Genomic DNA, 20,609 nt, shown 5'->3' on the forward strand with positions numbered 1-20,609 from the left:
TACTCTCAGTGTACAATTTTGTTTAATTTAGTCTCAGTTTCATATCTGCCAACACTTTTGTTCAATTTTTTATTCGCTCAAGCACTAGTTGGAAGATAATGTGTGTTGATATTTGACTGCATCACTATGATAACAGGCCTAGTTATGAAAATTGGCTTCATGTTTGTTTTATGTTTTGCTTTGAAATACCAGTGGCTGCCTTTCAAAATCTGTGTGAGAAGTGCAGGTAGATGTGCACTTTACTGACACAACAGACACCTGAGCTGTTTCCCTCCATATCAAGTCAGATTCTGTCTGGCCCGTTTTTTGTTTTTTTTTTTGCCTTGAATTTCCAAACATTGGCTGGACATACAATAACACTGCTTTTCTCTGACTATTCCCCAAAGTCAGAGAGAGACACAGACTGATAGAGATACAGCGAGCAATAGAGAAAAAGAAAGAGGAGGGAGAGAGTGTTGACACAGAATTAGTCATCTACCCATGGTCATGTACAGACAGAACATACTGTAGCCTTTTAGTCCTTCAACGCTCTCTGCTGCAGTATCATGGTATGCACTGGCAATTAATTGTCAGAATAGCTTTCAACAGATCATGCTGACCTCAGGCTCACAGGTAGCCCTTTGTGCGCTTATTTCTGAATTACAGCACGTCAGCATTCATATGCTGAATGAAAGTATGAATTCTGTTTTCTCTCTTTTCTAATTCTCTTTTGAGAATGCTTCAATGCTGTCTCATTGTCTATCCTTGTTATGTTCTCTTGTCCGTCTTTTCAACAAGTATGTACCTGTTTTACTTCAGCCTGTAGATGCCTTAATTGGACACACTGCTCCAGATGTCTCCTGTGCTGCTCTGCAGCCAGGTCCAACTCCTGTTGCTTTTCATGAAGAAATTCCAGCAAGTCCTGGACCCGTGTGGCCATGTCCACATCTCTGTCGCATAACAGCTCCACACCTGAAAGACAACAGACATTTTATTTTGTTGCCAGTGACGATTTGCCTTTTATAATAACTACTGATGTTCTTTTTTCTTCACTTATTGTTACTGACGAGAGAACATGGGTACTAAATGAAGAAGAATTTAGCAATTCTACATGGCAGTAGAGGGAGAGGTATTAATAACGCATTACACAAATTTACTCTGTTTTACCTGCATCTTATAGGAACAGCTGGATAGATACAAATTTGACATCTTAAAAATCATTCATGCATGGGTTACAGAGCTTACAATTTTTGTAAGTAAGGTTGCCATGCAGACAGTGAAATGTTGATCTAAAAGCTTACAGAATAATGTCTGAAAACCAATCTCCTGCATGAACCCAATACGACAAATTTGGCATTGGCATAATCTGTACTCACACTTTAATCCTGTATTCTGCATCAGCATTGTTGTGATGCTAGCTACAAGGCCAGCCCAGGTAAATAATTGTCCTAATGCAGGTTACAAAGGTAACTCATGTACATCTTCTATCATTAAGGCAGCCACGCAGCAAGCTGTAGCAGTGCAGCTGGCTGACTGCAGGGTCAGACTTTTGCATAACGTGAGCTTGATTTGTTATGTGCCAATCTCTGAGGTGAAGAGGAGGAGGCTATTCCCAGTCATCTAAAACATGTATTTGTGTGTGTTGCTATCTGACAGTGGTGTAACCCGATGGTGAACATCTCTTACGGATCAAAAGGCATAGTCTGGCTGGCGAGAGCAGCTCCGACTCCCATTACATCCCCTCTATCCCTGAATTTCTTTAACATGCCATCTTCCACTAATTCACTAACTCATTCACTCTAAACATATCCATCCTTCTACCTTTTCGTCTTAATTACTCAAAGAAGCCCATATGTCTTTGTTGTTTTCAAATGAAGTTCGAATGAATGTACCGTTTCAACACATTTAACTGTATTTCTATTCCCTCACTCACCAGACGCTTGGACCTCTGTGACATATTGCAGCAACTCTTGTCCCTGGTGGATGACGTCAAAGGTGAGGTTGTTCATAGTGAGCGCCTTGTCTGCATGATGCTGTAGTCTCTGCTCGGCAAGCGTGAGGTCCTCGGTGTCAAAGTCACTCATCTGCTGGGACAGCTCCTCGTTCCATGACTCCAGGTCTGAGATGATCTGAGAAGGGGACGGAAAGAGTGAGACAAGAAGACATGTTAATTCACAGATATCATGGGAGAAAAATTACTTTAAATATCAAAAAAGGACCGAGAAACAATGGAAAAACTTATCTGCTTCAACTCTTTGACATTAATAAGGAAAATTGAAGGAGCTAAAGATTGTATGAAATTATGTGTGGCTAAGAACACTGCTAAGAATACAAGATATCTTGCAACAATTATCTCCACCACCACAAACATTAAAAGGAAAAGTAAAGCACTGCAAAGCCACGCAGTCATTTCATTATCCATTTAATGTTATGATTAAGAGAATTCTGAATACCAAGCCAGACAGTTTAATGGCTGTAACCAGACACTCTAAACTGACAACCATAATAACGGATAACATATTACACCGGTGATGCATGGCTGGTAAAGCAGATGTACTGAGATGTCAGCGCATGTCTCCGACTGCCCACGCAGACTGAATCATGATACCAGGGGCACCTTGATCCTGGCACCATCGAGCTCTGTCTGTCAGTGTTTCATTTTTTTTTTTAAGCGGTCTAGTCTACATTTGATTTCAGAATTTACCCACCGCTTTGCTCTGAAGCACTGAAGATTTACCCTAACCTGTCAACCTGTGGCCGAGATTCAGGTTTTCATCAAAAATTCAGGTCTTCTGGTACGGTGTGAAATTAAATCTTCATGCTAGAATTGCAGCTTTAGAATTGACATTTACACTGCAGTGGCCATAACATGATTTAAAATGGTCAAAGGTCAAAATGTCTATACTCTCATCTTCTTTAGTGACATGGGTGAAACATTGAAGTTTCTTGAATGGCTTGAATAAGTCTGTCCTATGCTCAGCTGTTCTGTAACCCTATATACAAATAGAAGGAATGTGTCAATTTGAAGTGTGTGGAGTTACGTCCATGCAATGTGAGAATGTCATGCTGCAGTAGCTCATAACAGCGGTAAAATTCAATCCGTACGCATAAATGTAAATGACAATAAGATGCTTTGGTAGCTGTGCTCTTCAATTCAAAGTATGCCATCTTGTGCCTTGGAACTTTGTTTTTTAAAGTGGGGTCAGTGGACCTGTACAGGTCCTTGAGGGGTTACAGAGGGAATAATTTGTTCTGACTATAATTCCGTCTATAAGTAACACAACAGCAAAATATACTGTTACCACTACCTTGGTAATGGGTTTCATTCGCTTTCTGTAATTACACATTCAAAAACAAAAATCTTATCAGATGGGGGACCCTGGGAAAAAATCTAATCAAATAAAGGTCTATATTCTAATTTGTGTCAATTCAGGAATCCTTGATATGAAGAAGTTTGCAAACCATGGCCTAAGAAGACCTCGTACAATGGGGAAAATGAACTGAATAGAAGAGTCTGTCAAGTTTCAGTGTGGGATAGAAAGACTAAAGGGAAACAGTGACACTAGCAGTCAGAGATTAAAAAGCACACAGGCACATCCATGTTTACATGCCTGAAATCCTGTGGGCCTGAGATTGAAAAGAACCTGTATCAGAATGAGAATGTGATCTTCTAAGGCCAAGCTACTTATCTCATCACTCCAGGTATTTCCCAGGCTCCAAAAGATACAATCCTGTTCATGTTAAAACATCAAGAGCGCTACAGTTAGAGGTTTGATTCATAGTGCGGCAAGAGTATATACTGCTAAAACTTGGCAAAATGATGGTGAAACATTTCAGGAGTAGCAATTTACTACAGACTGAGTGTATGATTATGCTCGGCCTATTTGTCATATTGAACATTTCGGAAAAAGCAGGGGAGAGCTGCCAACTGCTTCCAAGAGTTGGGACAAATTCAATGCAAACAGTGAATACTCAGTAAATACAGTTCCAAGGTTAGGAGTCCATATAAACCCTTCAAAACGTATCTGTCTCTTGAAATTTCTCTTCCGATCTGCTTCATTGAGAAGCACACTGTGTTTCTCTCTAACTCTAACTAGTCTGGGTGTGTGCAAAAACTGAACTTCAAACTTTTCTCAAAGAAAACATTGAACGAAACTACAAATAAAGAACCAAAAGGGGTTTGAAATATTTTCTATATATTTAGTCATGCAATGTAACATATCAGCCAATGTGGTCTGCAAAAAATGGTTAGCATTGCTTCTAACAGCCCCTACTCGATTGAGCTAATATCAAACTGTCTACAAAACTATCCGAAATGCAGAGTGTGCACTAAAAAATATGGAGTGTATACTGGTACATGTAGTCACTGTGATCAGAAGAAAACTAAATATCTGTCAAAATGAGCGGCAATACATAGTTAGACGAACATTTTCATGTCAGAATTCAACCTCCTGCTTTCTTTCTTTCCTTTCACCTTATGTACGTTAACACCAGGTCTAAACATCAACAAGATACAAGTTATTCTGGTAACTCAGGATCATCTATACATCCCTCCACTTTCTCCATGAAAGAGTTTGCTACTACTCAGTCAATACCTAATCTTCTTTAGTGAACATACAGTAGTAGCAGGACAAGTTATGCTCAAGGACAGCTTCTTTTCCAAATATTCAACCAGCAGAGCTGGAGCGGGGGGGTCACAGATGAGCTCTCTCGGAGACAAATAAATAAACACATCCAAGACAACGCCTCCCTCCTCAAACCAGGGTTCACACAAGCCTTGATCCATATCCCCCAAAATTCATGGTCTTGGACAAGTCCGTTAAAGTTCTTTTCTGTACTACTTGAAACTATGCAGAAAAAAAATCATCATATCATAACTAGAATGTTCAAAGTGCACCTTTTCCATTTAATATGATAACACAAATACATTTAACCTTTTTGCAATAAAGAGCATTATGGTCTCTCCACGCAGAAAAGTGTGATTGCCTTAAGACAACATGCTCCAGGAATTTGGATTCACAAAAATTCCCCTGCTCTCAAATCTACCCTGTGCAAAAACATGACTTTCTTGTCTAGCACAAATAGTTACCTTATCAAGTCCTTTCAAAGCAGAATAATATAATACTCTTAACATTATCATAAGTCTGGCAAAAAAATGGAAACTTACCAAGCAGTCATTTGCACTCTGCTCTCCTCTCCTCTTACAGTTGAGTAAAATACCCTCTGTGTGCAAAAAGACCATCTCCCTCAGCTACCAACACTGTGAAAACTAACTAATGTGAGGAGATAAGCCTCCTCTTTGACCAAGTCTTTTTTTATCTTGGTGGTTTGAAGTGATACGGGGCCTATCGTCAGAGAAGAATATATTGTGAGAAAATGTTATGTCTCACCTCAACCCCATGCCCTCACCTCAGACACACACACCCCTTCAGGCCAGGAGGGAGTGTCACAGTGCGCGTGTGTGTGGGCAGGGAGTGGATGAAAATTAACGTCTCCTCCGCCCATTTTCATGCTCAAGCACTGTGTCATATTAATCCTCTGTCTATGTGTGTGTACGTGTGGGCGTACTTCAGTGTTCAATACGAGAGATTAGCAGATTCACCACCGTTCCCTGACTTGACACGCAGAGCTTAAATAAGACTTGTCTGTTCTTTTGGACTTAACAATACAGACACAAATGACTTGAAGCCAACCACAGAAATCTATCAACACACAGGGGAAGAGAATCCAGTCATGGGCATACTTTTAAATTCTATAGAGCTTTCAATAGTATGATAAGTAGTCTTCTCCGTAGTTCTTCTACTCAAGTTCATCATGTTTGTCTTTAAAATCCTGCTGACTTAGCAGAAAAGGCAAAAAAAAAAAAGGTAGGTAAAAAAAAAAAGTAGGAATAGAAACACTATAGTAGTTATATAATCATCTGATCATCCAGTTATGACGTAGACAGAGGAGGGCAAACAATGTAATGAAAAACATAAATTTTCATTATTATCATTGAAAACCATTTCCATGAACACTTTCATTCATCACAGCAGCAGTGATTACTTGCCACAAACGTCCTTTTTACTTGCACTGTCATCACGAATATAAGCCTGAATTTCTGCTCTAAGCTTTTGGTTCCACAGTGACTGAGTGTAATTCATCTGTCAACATAGCATGGCTCAACAAATGTGATTTGACAGCCATGATAAACATCACGATGGGAAACATAAAATAATATTTTTAAGAGAGCAGTTATCATATCTGAGCTCCAGCTGAGAAAAAACATTCACTCTCACAGTGGGACATTAAGGAATTACAGGATGCAATAGTAGCTGGTTGGGGAGGGGGAAACAAAATTGGAATGAGTCAGTGGATGAGATGCGTCAAGTGGAACTAAATACTTTTTTAATGTAGCACATGTGAGAGTATCGCTGTAAATTCAACCAAGCATTGAACCGGTGGGAATCCTCACTACAGGACCTAGCTCTCTTTTACTGTGCAACGGTCCATCAGCTCAGAGTCACAGTCATTTTGGTATGTCAGTGTATTCCCCTTGACACATGTGACTTATCTTCTTTTGCATGTATGAACTGCTAAGCCACTATGCAAAAACAGATGCTTTAATACGGTACGTTTATATCCGTCATTCCCTCTTTCTTGACGTATCTCATTCTCTGCAATTATATTTTCACCTGTACTCTTCTTCTTTGCTCCTGAAATTCTCTGTTTCATCCACCACCCTATTCCTATTGATAAGTTGGAAAATTCTGGTTCACCGCTGATATTTTTCATGCCCACTTATGAAGTATTTTCCGCTCAGATATTATATGTGCAAGTCGATATGCTTCATCCACTCCAGCCCCTTACTTGCTCTCTTCCCCTTGTGCAATCCTCAAACCCTTAAATCCTGTCCTATACTTTTTCTGTTTTTCTTACTTTCACCTTTGCCAGAACATTGCAAGATAAAACTAAAATATTCATCATACACCAAGTCCCCGTCTCCAGCCTACTCACATCAATGGCGTCCCTCTCAAAGATACGGAGCTGAAGGAAGAGCTCCAGTTTGATCTTCCTTTCTTGGAACAGCTCCTCCATCTGGCCCTGGGCCTCATCCAGCTGCTGCAGCACACTCTCGATGTGGGCCATGGAGCTGTTGTGGGGAGTCTTGTTGCTTGAGATGGCAGAGTCTCTGTGGTGAGGTCAAAAACAGCGGAGTTAAAAGCACAGTGTGCTTTTGGTTCTTGCAGAGACATCCTTGAGAGAGTCAAAGAAAAACTTGTGTATTCTTTACTTTTGTTTTTCAGAGTAAGTTATTTTTAGTGATTCATTATGGTTTAAACTCTAAAACATAGCTCACGTTAAGTAGGGAGACTGTGTTTGTACTGCATGACATGTTCTAGTTATTGTCACCTGAGCTGTTGTATTAGGTCCTCTCCCTCCTTGATGACATTGACAGTGGCCTGCAGGGTGGTCTGCTGCTGCTGGCCGAAACGCTTGATCAGGTCCTGCACCGCTTCCACCGACTCTGCATACACATCATCCAGCAGTTCCTTCTGAAGCTCCTCCAACCACGTCCATAGCTAGCAATGATTGACAGGAAAAGTAAGCCAGTTAAAACGTGGCATCATGTAGAGTGCACCCTTCCAAGAGCAGAAAAAAAAGAGCAGGAAGCAACCAAACAGCCCTTTTGCAAACAGAATACACATGGTGATGAGGGGTGCGGCAGATACACAGAGCGTTCTGAGTTAAACACAGATGTAAGGATCGATAGACAAGCTGCCAAATGGACAGACAGAATATAGGTGACAGAAATCAAATCAGACCAGTTCTACTCAAAGCTGGTGTTTTGTGAATGGTCGTCTTTGTAACAGATTAGCCATCTGGGTGAATTGGCTCAGCGTACAAAAGCCCTGGCAAACCATCCAGGTTGCAGGAGAGAGACCCTGGCACCCACGGTTTGTCTAACACCCACACTGCCTACTCATAAACACGTCTACTTTTAGTATTGTTACCGTCATTCACTAAGTAATATACAGTATCTTACACTATACCTGACATCTATAAAGACATTGACACTGTTGGCTGGCTACCAAATACACAGAGGAATTAGTGAGCTTTTTGGTAACACAAATGTTTTTTATTAAATCCTGCAGGCAAGACTAGACAAGCTTTGGTTTTAGCCCTTTCCTTTTTTTGCAATTAATTTTTTTAATTAATTTTGCCAGTAGATTTAGTTACAATATCAAAATTAATTGTAGATAATGCCTTAAATCTGGAGTGACTTCATGAATATCAGTACAGATGAATCCCCTCTCCTCCACAGTTTGTTGCCTTTCAACATGCTGGACTATGTCCAAAGGTTTCAACAGAACTAAGAGAGGTGATGGTCAGCAGAGTCAGTGTGCGCGCACACACACACACACTGACCTGCAACAGTAGGAGCTGACAGATGGGATGAAGGAGATTTGTCCATATGGACATTAAAGACTAGCTTCATTAATAACACCATGGCTCTGACTGTCAGTATGATTCTATGTAAACAGGATGTAGTGTTAACACATGCACAGCACAGTCTATGTCAGCGTGGTTAACCAGCGAGAAGTTAACTTTGGCAGTCAAAGATGTGCAGTGCATGACTTTCATATTACCATGACACTGTGAAAGGAACCAACGGAGTAGTCCAGTCATTAAAACCAGAACCAAACAGCAAACACAGATTCCTGTCATTTACCGTGTAGTTTGTTCTCTTTATCTATTTGTTAAGATAAAACAAAGGCATGATTGTCATTGTCACAATGAAGGAGAAGGCAGATTGCCTTTGAATTGTGTGAACACACGTGCACTACAGAGGGAAAGGAAAGCACAGATGTTTGCTGAGGGAGAACGTAATGACTGCCGACAAAATATTCACACACTGAAACACAAACACACAAACCTCCCTTTATGTAGGCAAGAACTTAAAAAGTACATTGTTGATCATTTTTTATTCATACCTCTTTGACGTGTGTGTGGAAGGCAACAGACATGTCAAGCAGGACTTTACGCTGCTCGACGCGTCGGACAAAGTCCTGGATGCGATCTTCTAGCTGGTGGGCAGCCTGGTATATCTCCTCTGGGTCACACTCTCCGGTCTGAGCCAGCTGTTCGGCTGCCTCCAGCAACTTGTCAGCATTGGTGTAGGTGTTCTGAAACATTAAGTACATTTGAAATGAGGGTACAGTATCTCATACACTTAACACTTACAGCTAACTGCTCTTTAGTTTCTATGAGGTAGAAGCTAAATCTTTTTTTTAATTCAATCATTCTCTTCTTTATTTGGTTTCACATCTTCACCAACCATCCACAGTCCTCTTTCAGATTGACCTTACATACAGTGAACCATCTTTTAATTTTTTTCTTTTGAAAAAACAGACAAAACAAAACAAAAACAAAATTAAAATAAAGTAGGGGTGCCTTGAGTTTAAGAAAAAAAGAAATAGATACCAGGTGTATAGAAATACATAAACAATTCTTTTCCCTTTTTCCAAACAAAAGAGGGGCGTTTCGGGGTTATATACGCTTTCCACTTTTCCCACACTTCCTCAAATTTATGTTGCTGGAGCCTCAATGAAAAGGTGATTCTTTCCATTACAAAGATTTCATAGATGATATCATACCAGCTCTCGATAGATGGAGCATTCGTTTGGAGCCATTTCTTTGTAATTGCTTTTCTGGCAGCAGTACTTAGGATACCAAATAAATGTTTTGTTTTTATGTTTGTAGAAGTTGAACGTAAAAGGCCAAAAAGGAGTTCGTCCCATTTGAATTGAATTTTTGTTCCAAATATAGTAACTAATTCTGAGTAAATCTTATGCCAAAAGTCATTTACTTTTGGACAAGCCCAGAACAAGTGATAGTAGTTGGCTTCCTGGGAGCCGCAGTTCCTCCAGCAGCTAGCGCTGCCTGAGTGGTGGGATTTTTGAGCCGGTGTTATAAATACTCTACAAACACTCTTCCAACCAAACATTCTCCATATCGCTGAGCTCGATATCCTCCTCTGAAATTCACAGTATTCCTTCCAAAGAAGCTAAATCTTATCTCAGTTTTGTATTGGTCTCGGATAATACAGTGATGCCACATCTTCTTACATCTCCTTTAGCTTTTCTGTGCTTTGAAATATAACTTTACTTAATATTTTATTAACATTGAGGATATGCAATGTAATACAATGTTTTTTTCATAAAAATGTGCATTTGATGCTTGGAAGAAAAAACATTATACATGACAAAAATGAACAATGAACACAACTTTTTTCAAATCCACTTAACTTTTGAAACTCACCTGTGCAACCTCTTCAAAGTCTTCATGTCTTTTCTGCAGAGCTCTGGCTCTGTGCAAAGACTTCCCAACACCAGTGTGTTTGCTGAGGAAGGCCTCGCCATGGTTTTCTATCCAGTCCAGCACCTTGAAACACAAGCACATATGCGAAGCCTATGAGACTAATTACACAAGGTAACCCTACTTTGAGAATGCAGTTTACATTTTCAAGCAGTAGGGGGTGCAATTGCCCAGAAAGTTTATCATCACACCATGTTAGAGTTTCAGAGGTCTTTAGATGATCTCTCTCTCTCTCTCTGTTTCTCTCTCTCTCTCTCTTCTTTTTCTACATCTGTAGTTTGTCATGTTAAAAGTACACACGTGTGGACAATTACATTTTGCCTACTAGGAAATCCAGAGCAGTCTTAAGTGTCAACATTTTCCACTGTGGAAGAGATTAGCTATAAATCTTTGTCCATAATTACCTTATTATCTATTAAACAGATGGCCATACTTCATCTGTTTCTATGTGGGGTGATGAAAGGGATATTCATGATTCTTTCAAGGTCTCTGAGAGAATATTTTGATGGGACAAACACACACGAACACGTGCACAATGCCCTCGACACTTCATGTGACAGTAAATTGCATCACCATGGAAACCACTACCAAGAGGAAAGGGTTATGAAAGAGTGGATGGAAGAGGGGGAAGACAGAAGCAGAGAGCTACAGCAAGACAGAGAGAGATGGGGGAAGGAGGGAGCAGAGAGGCAGAGAAGAGTTAATGCCCAAAGGGTAGAAACCCAGAGACGACACGATACACCAACTCAGTAGATTTGATCTAAGAGCTCTGCCATCCAGGCAGTCACAGAGAGATCCAGGCTGCTCACACTGTGAAAACCCAGGAGAAATTGAAAAAAGGCTTTGAAGCTGGAGCTGATTATAGTATATCTTAATATAACAGTCTATGCTATTCTGTATGGATTGCTTGCAGAACATCCCCCTGCAAGACAACAAAGATTTATTGGATCTCTATGACCATTGATAAATAGTCAGCACTTGAAGTTAAACCCAAGTTCACCCAAAAAAAAGTTCTGTCATGTTCTATTCTTCCCCATTGTGATGGAAATTTAAAACGTTTTTTACACCCAGTGTGCACATTTTTATAGCTTAGGAGCTACAGCGAAGATTTTGGCTTAAAAAGGGTGTAAATATTGTCTTTTCAAATCAATTTGGGATCTCAAGACTTCTAGAGACTTAGATTACTTAGCTTTCTACAGCCATGTATTTAAACTTTAAAAAAGATTAAAAGTTTCAGCCCCTACTTAAGTTGTTTCTGTATACAGTATGTGTTAGTGTGCATGTCTGCCCAGGTACGCACAACAAAACATGGTGGTGCCCAATAAAAAATGTATTCTTACATGAATTGTGACTCTCTTGAAAGATTATGGCTCAACGCAGAGAAGTCAATAATTGGAAAACAATCTAGTTCTTATTATGATTGCATGTGACAATCCTGTGAGACCAGGCTGTATGAATGTTGTCAATGCTTGATAATCATTTTATAACAACATCCTTATCCCTCTGAGTTCCTACAGATTCCCACCCTTAGCATCCAGTATACTAGTGTCTCTTACTTGCTGTACATCCTGTTGGAAGACACACAGCTGCAGCCGTTGGTGTAGGCGGACTTTGCGATGCTGCCAGATGTTTTCCAGCTGCCTCTGGTGATGCAGCACCTCATGGATGATGTCTAGAACATGGTGCACGGCCTTAGAGTAGTTAGCTGATGCCATCAATGAATCAGCGCTTCCTGGGGTCAAAGGTCGCTGCAGTTTGTCCAAAAGAGACTTCCCATCCTGGCTTACCTGTAAACGGTGACATGAGGTTTCACATATTTCAAAGAAATCACCAATGATCTCACTTGATGGTAATGAAATGTCTCAAGTCTCAGTTGCTAAATCTCTCATTGAGCAAAAATTTCTGGAGAAAACAATAATTACACCTATTGTTATAACTAGAAAATACATTAATTACATAAACAGATTTACTCAGAGTTTAAAATGCAGTAATCAGTTTTTTAATTTTCCAAAAATCTCTGTAGATGGTACATTTTCAATAAGACATCAGGCTACTAACTTATAGTTCTACCTCTACTCATTTTGTTCAACTTGAAACATATAACAAAGACAGAAAAAAGAAAAGACAATGACCTCTGTTTTATCATTTCATAGTTTTTTATGTCACATATGCATTATATTTGACTGCGTGACATATGTCACTGTGTGAATTTTGCTTTATATTATGAACCTAGATGGAAAAAATAGGCCTCTTTAGGATTATTTCCCCCTATTGCAGGAGTACTCAAATACAAATCTTAAAGGGCCACAAAGATTTTTTTCAATAACTCAAAGGTCCATGTATTGAGGTCGGTCAGGCCACATGCAATAATACTGTAATATTCAAAACAAAATGTCCTTTTCATTCTAAACAACAAAATCCGAACTAAAATAAAATGTAATTTCCATTTTAACATAAATTAAAATACATAGTTGAATATTTCCTCTTTTTGTTTGCCTTCAAACATTGTGTCCATCACTTCAGTCATGCATTATTTTATTTCATTGTGACATAGATGTGACAAGAATCCTGCTTGCAGCTTGATATGACGATTTCAGTGCATTTATTGGTGTTGTGCTTATCGCTGAATTTTGAGGAAATGTCTCTTCAAAATTCCTATGCTTCGTCTCATAATGCCGTTTCAAATTGGAAATCTTCATCACAGCTTCTCCTGGCATATTGTAACGCCCCTTGTGGACTGTGGAGCAATGACTCTTGGGTATTCTGTTGGTGTTGGTGTAATTATGGTTCGTGAATGTGTTTGTGAATAAGATGATATGTAAGATGGTTGTGGCTTAATTCACGTCATTTGTTCTGTGATTAAATGGTGTTGAGTTTTAACAAGGATGATAAACATTTTGGCACCGTGAGTGAAAGGGTGTTTGCCAGGAGAAACTCCCCGTCCGTTACAATGTTTGTGTGTTCAAAAATACATGATGAGACGGGGTAGAATTAGTTAAACTACGTCTGGCCTTTGTTACCCCTGCACTGTCAGATACGTAGGGCTTGTCCTTTCAGAGGGAGAATTACTGCAAATTTTAAATCCCTATTTCTCTGAGTCGCGGATTTTCACTGTTTACTTTGTAATAGCAATTTACTTGGAAACACGCCATTTTCAATCTTTTACCACCGGCAAAATGTGCATACGCGAACTGCTCCGAAACCGAAAGTGAAAGTTAAAAGTTGCGCTGGCAGCGGTGAGTGACCCAGCTGTCTCTGTATCGTTGGCATGGAGACAAGTCCCGGTGCACACGTGCTGACCCAACCAAAACACATGGTGAAGGAATAAAAGTTTAGGGGCCACAAACAGGAGGCCGGCAGGCTGGATGCGGCCCGGGGGCCGCCTATTGAGGATCGCTGCCCTATATTATTCCCCCCTTATATTTGATATAAATAAATAAACCTCAAACAAAAATGAATAGAGCATAGAGAGGGTTTATACTGTAAAGCCTGTGTTGTTGTGTATCAAGGGAATGTGCGTGTATTTTGAATACATGATTTGGATAACTGTCAGTTCTATTGTATGGCTGTAGAACTGGAATTAATATTTGCATCTACATTTGTTTTGCGCACTTACTTGTGTTATCTAATGTGTATGCATACAGTGTGTGTGTGTGTGTGTGTGTGTGTGTGTGTGCATGCGTGCGCGTGTGTGTGTGTGTGAATGTGCCTACTGACCTCTGAGTATGCAGTGGTGATGTGCTCATATAATCCCTGGTGATGGTGGATTGTGTCTTCCAGATCCTGGAGTTCAGAGGGGAGCTCTCCTTCACCACATGCCTTACACCATGGCTCCACTTTACTCATGTACTGGGGAGAGAATAAACACAATGCATACAGTATTATATGACTGAAGCGCATAATAATAATATAATAATTATATATAATATTATCGTTTTTGTAGATTTATAAGGCACAGCATACTATACTTTTTTGTACGTAAAGTGCAGCATCCACTAAGTACGCATGCCAAGAACCTTCGTAAATCCAGAAAAACTTTGCTATTTAGTTGACGAAAAAAACTGCTCATTGTAATAAGAATTTTTATCAAGCCTCATTCTTAAAATTCTGCTTTGCTAGGTGATCCAGTTCTTTCTATGAAACCAAAATGATGACAAGAATTATCAAACTGTCTGGCTGTGTACTGACAACTGACTATAATAAATGTCTCAATTATACAGTATGTGCACTTGTATCTTTCACATACTAACAATGCACATGTTGTCACTGCCACAGTCAATGCTATTAGCATATATGAAGAGTTCAGACACAGTTTTGCTTCTTGCTTCCCACTGAACACATTTACCATAAAGCCAGTGAAAACAAAGAAAAACAATGACTCTTCATTAGAAAAGCTCTGAGCAGGCTGTCAGCTTAGCTAACTCCGCATAAAGGTTTGGCATCCAAACTGTTATGTTTGGAAACAGTAAGTCTGACAGACAGTGAGTAAAGAGAGAGATTGAAGTAAGAGTGAGGGGAAAGTTCAACAAAGAGAAAAGAGACTGCGGAGCAGAGAGCTTTGATAAAATAATGATTGAAATGATTATTCTGTTATAGGAAATGTAGAAGGGGCTCTGGAAAACATGCTTTATATCACAGCATCTCAGTAAACCAAGAACAGAGACTGTTCTGCCACATACTATATACAGTATACACAAAACTACACAACATCATGCCTAAAATGCTGCAATGCCCACCAATGTTGACCACAGGATATCAATAGCTTACAAGGAAGTGTTGAGCATTAAAGACTGATCAGAAAAGTGGGCCACTCAGCAAACAATAGGTGTCAACAACCAACTAATGCAGTGTTACTGCAACCGAAAACAAAACAATGGGAAGCAGTATCGATCATTTAAATGGTCTTTATAGGTCTGTTAGGGATAAAGCAAACCTGGTGCTTGTAATATGTAGTGGGACAAAAAAAAACCTACTTCTTTTTCTCCTTAAATCTATATTTCTTTCGAAAATATATACAATTAAGGTTTGGGTACTAAACTGATAATGACAGAAAATCGTGTCAGCCTAAAATATTCTATAATAGATCTAATATACCTCATTCCAAGTTTTACTATACAGTATGTACTGTAAGTTGTAAATATATGCAAAAATATGCAGGTACTTTGAAGAATTCCAGTGGAGCTGCCAACAGTATATTGAGTTCAGCCAAAGAGCTGCATATGTACAAGATGATTATACCGTATGTGGATATGTAGATGTGTTTTTGTGCATAATTGTCAAAGAATAAACACTATTTCTAACAAAAGGAGCATTCAGTGCATGTAAAAGATGTCTCAGCTTTCCAGGGGATGTCTGTTGTAATTACCAGAGCTCTACTAGATTTTTCTGCGTTTTTGTACCTGGTCTGCTTTTTGGTGGAAGCTGGCAGACATCTCCAGCAGGGTGCTGCGTTCGTCCAGTGCTGCAGCAAAGGCCTTCCATTCTTGCTCCAGCTGTCCTGAGATCTGCTGGATTTGCTGAGAGGCGTAGTGGCCTGACTCCAAGAGCCGGTTCCCTACCGACATGATCCGATTGATGTTCACATACACATTCTGCATTTAAGGAGAGAAAGAGAAAAAAGACGCCGCAGGTTAAAATATGTACCAAAAGAATTGGTTTTAGTTCAGTCAAATACTTTCAATCAAATTAGCAAACAGGCTGACAAAGTAAAGGCTAGTTTTAGTCCGATGGTCCAAATCTAAACAGAACAGATCTGAGACACTACTCAGTCATGTAAGCAATGTTTGTTGCGCAAGTTGATATTTGGGCATTTTGCCCAAGTAAATTAACAGGCTGCCATATAAAGTAATGTTGTGTTAAATTTTGGGTGCAATGATGCATGACGCTAATGTGATTGACAGCTTTTTTGTAAAGCAATTCACGTGTCTCAAATAAGTATCCACAATTACCTTTACATACACAGTGAGTAATAATAGAGGGAATGGAAGTCAATACATGCACTGTGGTCATTAGCTAACCCTCCCCTTCACACATACAAAAAGAACCCTTGTGGACATTAAAAAGTTATTCACTTGGGAGGCATTCCTCATGTGAATAATGAAAAAAACCCATATGCCTTTTAATCTTTTAGTCTTTTCTAATATATGGGCTCCAAGCTGTTTTGTGTAGATAGGCACGGATCAGCAAATGCTAATTAACAACTGTGTTAACAGCCTGTTGTTATTCTATTCAATTACTGTTCCTGGAGCCTATTATGGCTCTTAGTGTGCTTGTTTCAAACACAACAGGGAGGAAAGATGAACCAAACACCAGCTAAAGCCTTCAAACAGAGGGTCTTGGAAAGAGTGATTCTAGCAACACAAATGAGATTAAGTCACTGACACTGATGGTGTCTTTTTCTGAAATTAGGGTTTCAAAATAGTTTTGAAAAGCCTTCCTTTGAATTGTGGGAGTTTCTGCAAGCAAACCAAGCAGAGACATCCCCCACTGTCCAAAATCCAGGAAATCTTGACATCAAAAAGATTAAGTCTGATGTTGACTTGCGGACAATAGAGGCAGTGGTGTGCTTAGAAGTATAGCTCACATGAGAAAGCAAGGAGTCCAACAGCTCTCAAATATACAGCAGGAGTTAAGTTATATATACACACAAGAACAGTGGTGCACAGGGGAGCTACAGTAATCCTATTACACATTTTACAAAGACACATATAAAATATAACAGGAATATGATCTCTAAACTACTATAGATCTTCAGATCTTATTAAAGAACGTGTGCACAAAAAGACCTCAAGCAGAACACACACCCAGTCACAACCAATAAGCCTGTAGGCCTCTGAGCCATCTGTAGGACATTGTGAATTAGATTAAATAACAGAGGCTGGAGTACTCAAACACACTGGGTGGTAAAGTCTTAATCCAAAACTGATGGATGGAAAGGGGTAGGGGTGGGGCAGAGATAGGGGGAGGTAATTCATAATTCAAACCTGATGGGGGCAAAAGAGAGAGAGAGAGAGGAGAAATCAATTTACAGAGTAAAAAAAAAACTAAAAAAATACAAGGCCACAGTAGTATCTGCTTTGTTAAAGACATGCAGACAAAGATGAACTGTCGACAACAGCAGCATTAACTACCTCCTGTCTTGCAAAATAACAATGGCGAGACCTGGCTGTAACCAGATTGCTCTGTAATGGCTACCTGGTGCACTGGACTTACTTTGAGCCCCAAGTGTCCAAACTCTGCACTCCACTTTTCATGAATTTTACAAGTGTAAAATGCATGCCCTGTATTTTATATTCACATGTATACACAGACAGTAAACTATGCTAGGTGTGTAAATTACTATCATGAGACACAGTACGTGTCAGTGAAGGCAGAAAAGTTGCTGAAATCATAATTTACTGCTGCTTGTAGCAGTCTCTTCTTAAAATAATTCATGGTTACATATGCAAAATGAGTTGAGGTTGTAAGAGGTGGTCTTATGAAGTCCCTCCCACTAAAAATGTCCTTCCTGCCAAGTCACTAGCATCAACAGAATGCATACATATCACACAGTCACATGACAAATTCGTCAAAATCCAGAGCTTTGACTCCACTGGCAAAAAGGCATGAAAACAAATTGCTCGCTATATCACTATCTCAATGCAGCTCATGTGTTGAGCCCTTTTGGGCCGGAGGACTTCCTTGAGAATGCAGTTGACTAAACTGAACTCAGACGTTTTACTGCTGAGAAAACAGGCTGCCACTGACTTCTAGTGAACATTGAGAATACACCTATTCTGCAGAATGCAAATTCCAATATATCAGATGCCACCAAGCCAATTCTCCTGCTAAACAAAAACAAGCTACTACACACAACCTCTTATCTCACAGATCAATTGCAATACCTTGTTATTTGCCTAAACTCTACGGAACCTCGTTCTTAATATAAACTGAGGTCAAATCATTTGCATGGCTTCAGGGTTGATTCCGTTTCTATTCTGCTTAACATGTTGCAATTTCAGCCATCAAGGAACATAATCGAACCTTCTATTTATCCAGCATTATTGCCAAGAGATGGTCCTTCATCTCTACTTTGTCTCCTGGAATCCAGTCTCTTATTAAAATATAATTCATGGTTACATATGCAAAATTAGTTGAGGTTGTAAGAGGCGGTCTTATGAAGTCCCTCCCACTAAAAACGTCATTCCTGCCAAGTCACTAGCGTCAACAGAGTATATACATGTCACACAGTCACATACAGACAGCAAAACAATTTAACAATGGAGGGTCCTGAAGCAGCAGACAGTGCTGGTGAGGACTACATGACAATGGATGCTGAAAATTGGTTGGAACATGATGATACTTATGAAAATGGAGATACAAATGATTCAGGAAGAACAGATGGTCCAGGAGGACATAAATCAGGCTCTGATTCAAGACAACGGAAGACAGAACACCCTCAACGTCCAAATCCAAATACTGCACGACCCCCCTTCCGACCAACTGTCTCCGAAAGATACCTCACCATTAAACGCCCGCCAATGAAAAGGAACACTGGATCAGGAAAGAAGCAGTCACCTCAATTTGGTAAGGTTCACACTCAGATTAAAATCATATAAATACAGTACATGCAGACCCATACAAACAAAAGCATGTCATAATGGTATATGACAATAACTTTACTTTCTAATTAGTTCTCTACAGGCGTACTACAGTGTGTTTGGTGTTGCTGTGTATTCTGTTACTTGGAGGCATGCTCGGTCTGGGCTTCTACAGTGAGTTTCTTTTATGAAATCACAACCTAAAAGATGCACCAGAAGCAAACCAGTTGTGACAAACTCTACACTGTATTAATGACTAGCACTTATCTAGTAAACTTTGTGTTGTAATCTTGTCATGTCTTGTATTGAATTGAGGCATGAATTGTGTACATGAATGTGTATTCTACTTGACCTTCATGTCCTGTGAGACCAAATTCAGAAATATTAACATCTCTTTTATGACAGGCGTAAAATTACTTGAGATTCTTAAGGAAAGGACTGAAAAGCTGAAGACACTACAAAGGGAAAACAATGACTATAAAAAAGAATTAGGTGAGTGTTAAAGGAAGAATAATTCTTAACTGAGAGTGCAATAAATAATTAAATGACAAAAAAAACAAAGTAACAGCTCAAATCTTTCCTAAAACATTTTATAAAAGCTACCATTCCTGTGAAAATCAAAAATGTATCATAACTGTTATTCACCTTTACAGGCTTTCTGAGACCAATCACCAGACCAATATACCGAGTTTCCAGCACAGACGACTGTTCAACTGGGCGTGATCTGTTCATACTAAATTCTGACGTTCTTGAGGCAAGAGAGAAAAGAGATTTTATAGATTGGATGACTGAATAGACTTGACATACACACACACACACACACACACACACACACACTACACACACACATACACACACACACACACACACACACACATATATATAGAGTTAAGAGTATAAAAGGACATTATCTTACTTAACAACTTCCTTTGGCTTCACAGGAGCTAAAGGGACGGACTTTCTTCCATCTGACTCGTCGCAATATCTCGACAGATGAGCGAAGCATAATCTATAACGCCTGGAACTGCACAAGAACCTTTCCCTAGGAGATAAGTGGGTTGTCTGCAGGGCATGTATCAATGGCCATGATGTCATTTGTTTATCATTTCTCAGAGTATGTTTTGGGGTTAATTAATGCTATATATTGTAGAGGTGTGACATAGTATACTCTAGGTCTGCCATTCAGTCCTGCTTTTAACAGTTTGTCTCTATCAGTGCTGCCTAAAGTAAGGTTGATGCTATTTAATTTTCATATAAAAAAAAGGGGAAACTTCGGGGAAAAAGGCTCTTTAAATATGTGCAGTTTAAGCACCCCTGGCTGATAGATAAACACTCGTGTCCAGCTCCATATGAGACAGTTTGAAAAAGTTCACTAATAAATGGTTGTCACCATGGCTTACTTACGGAGCACAAACTGAAAAAATGAGTCTGGACCGTTAAATATAACTCGAAGTAGCTGTTGGAGAAGTTAATAGTTGTTTATATTTCTATATATTTTATGTTGGTAGTGCATGTATTAGTTAAATTAGTTCATATCAATTGTAATTGAATGTACATAATTAAACAATGTCACATTTACAAAATAACAAATAAATAAAATGATAAATAATCCAAATCTCCTTCATTCCTAAACTGCATTTGTAAAGTGCCTCCCATAGGGGGCATCACTGTAACATAACTCCATCTATTGTG

General features: G+C 39.4%; 1 protein-coding gene across 6 annotated transcripts in view; it reads right to left on the bottom strand.

Moving 5' to 3' along the window:
- The window catches only part of triob (trio Rho guanine nucleotide exchange factor b), a 108,427-nt gene that overhangs the window by 39,104 nt on the left and 48,714 nt on the right, over nucleotides 1-20,609 (bottom strand). For all 6 annotated transcript variants that reach the window (XM_030393891.1, XM_030393888.1, XM_030393890.1 and 3 more), the window contains 9 exons: nucleotides 15,738-15,929; nucleotides 14,056-14,187; nucleotides 11,895-12,125; nucleotides 10,282-10,404; nucleotides 8,955-9,146; nucleotides 7,372-7,541; nucleotides 6,976-7,150; nucleotides 1,913-2,108; nucleotides 785-951 (listed from right to left, as the gene is read on the bottom strand). In XM_030393891.1, coding sequence (XP_030249751.1) covers nucleotides 785-951; nucleotides 1,913-2,108; nucleotides 6,976-7,150; nucleotides 7,372-7,541; nucleotides 8,955-9,146; nucleotides 10,282-10,404; nucleotides 11,895-12,125; nucleotides 14,056-14,187; nucleotides 15,738-15,929 — 1,578 coding nt within the window. The remainder of the gene's footprint in view (nucleotides 1-784; nucleotides 952-1,912; nucleotides 2,109-6,975; nucleotides 7,151-7,371; nucleotides 7,542-8,954; nucleotides 9,147-10,281; nucleotides 10,405-11,894; nucleotides 12,126-14,055; nucleotides 14,188-15,737; nucleotides 15,930-20,609) is intronic.

Source organism: Sparus aurata, chromosome 17 (genome assembly GCF_900880675.1).
Source record: "Sparus aurata chromosome 17, fSpaAur1.1, whole genome shotgun sequence".
NCBI classification, from domain to species: domain Eukaryota; kingdom Metazoa; phylum Chordata; class Actinopteri; order Spariformes; family Sparidae; genus Sparus; species Sparus aurata.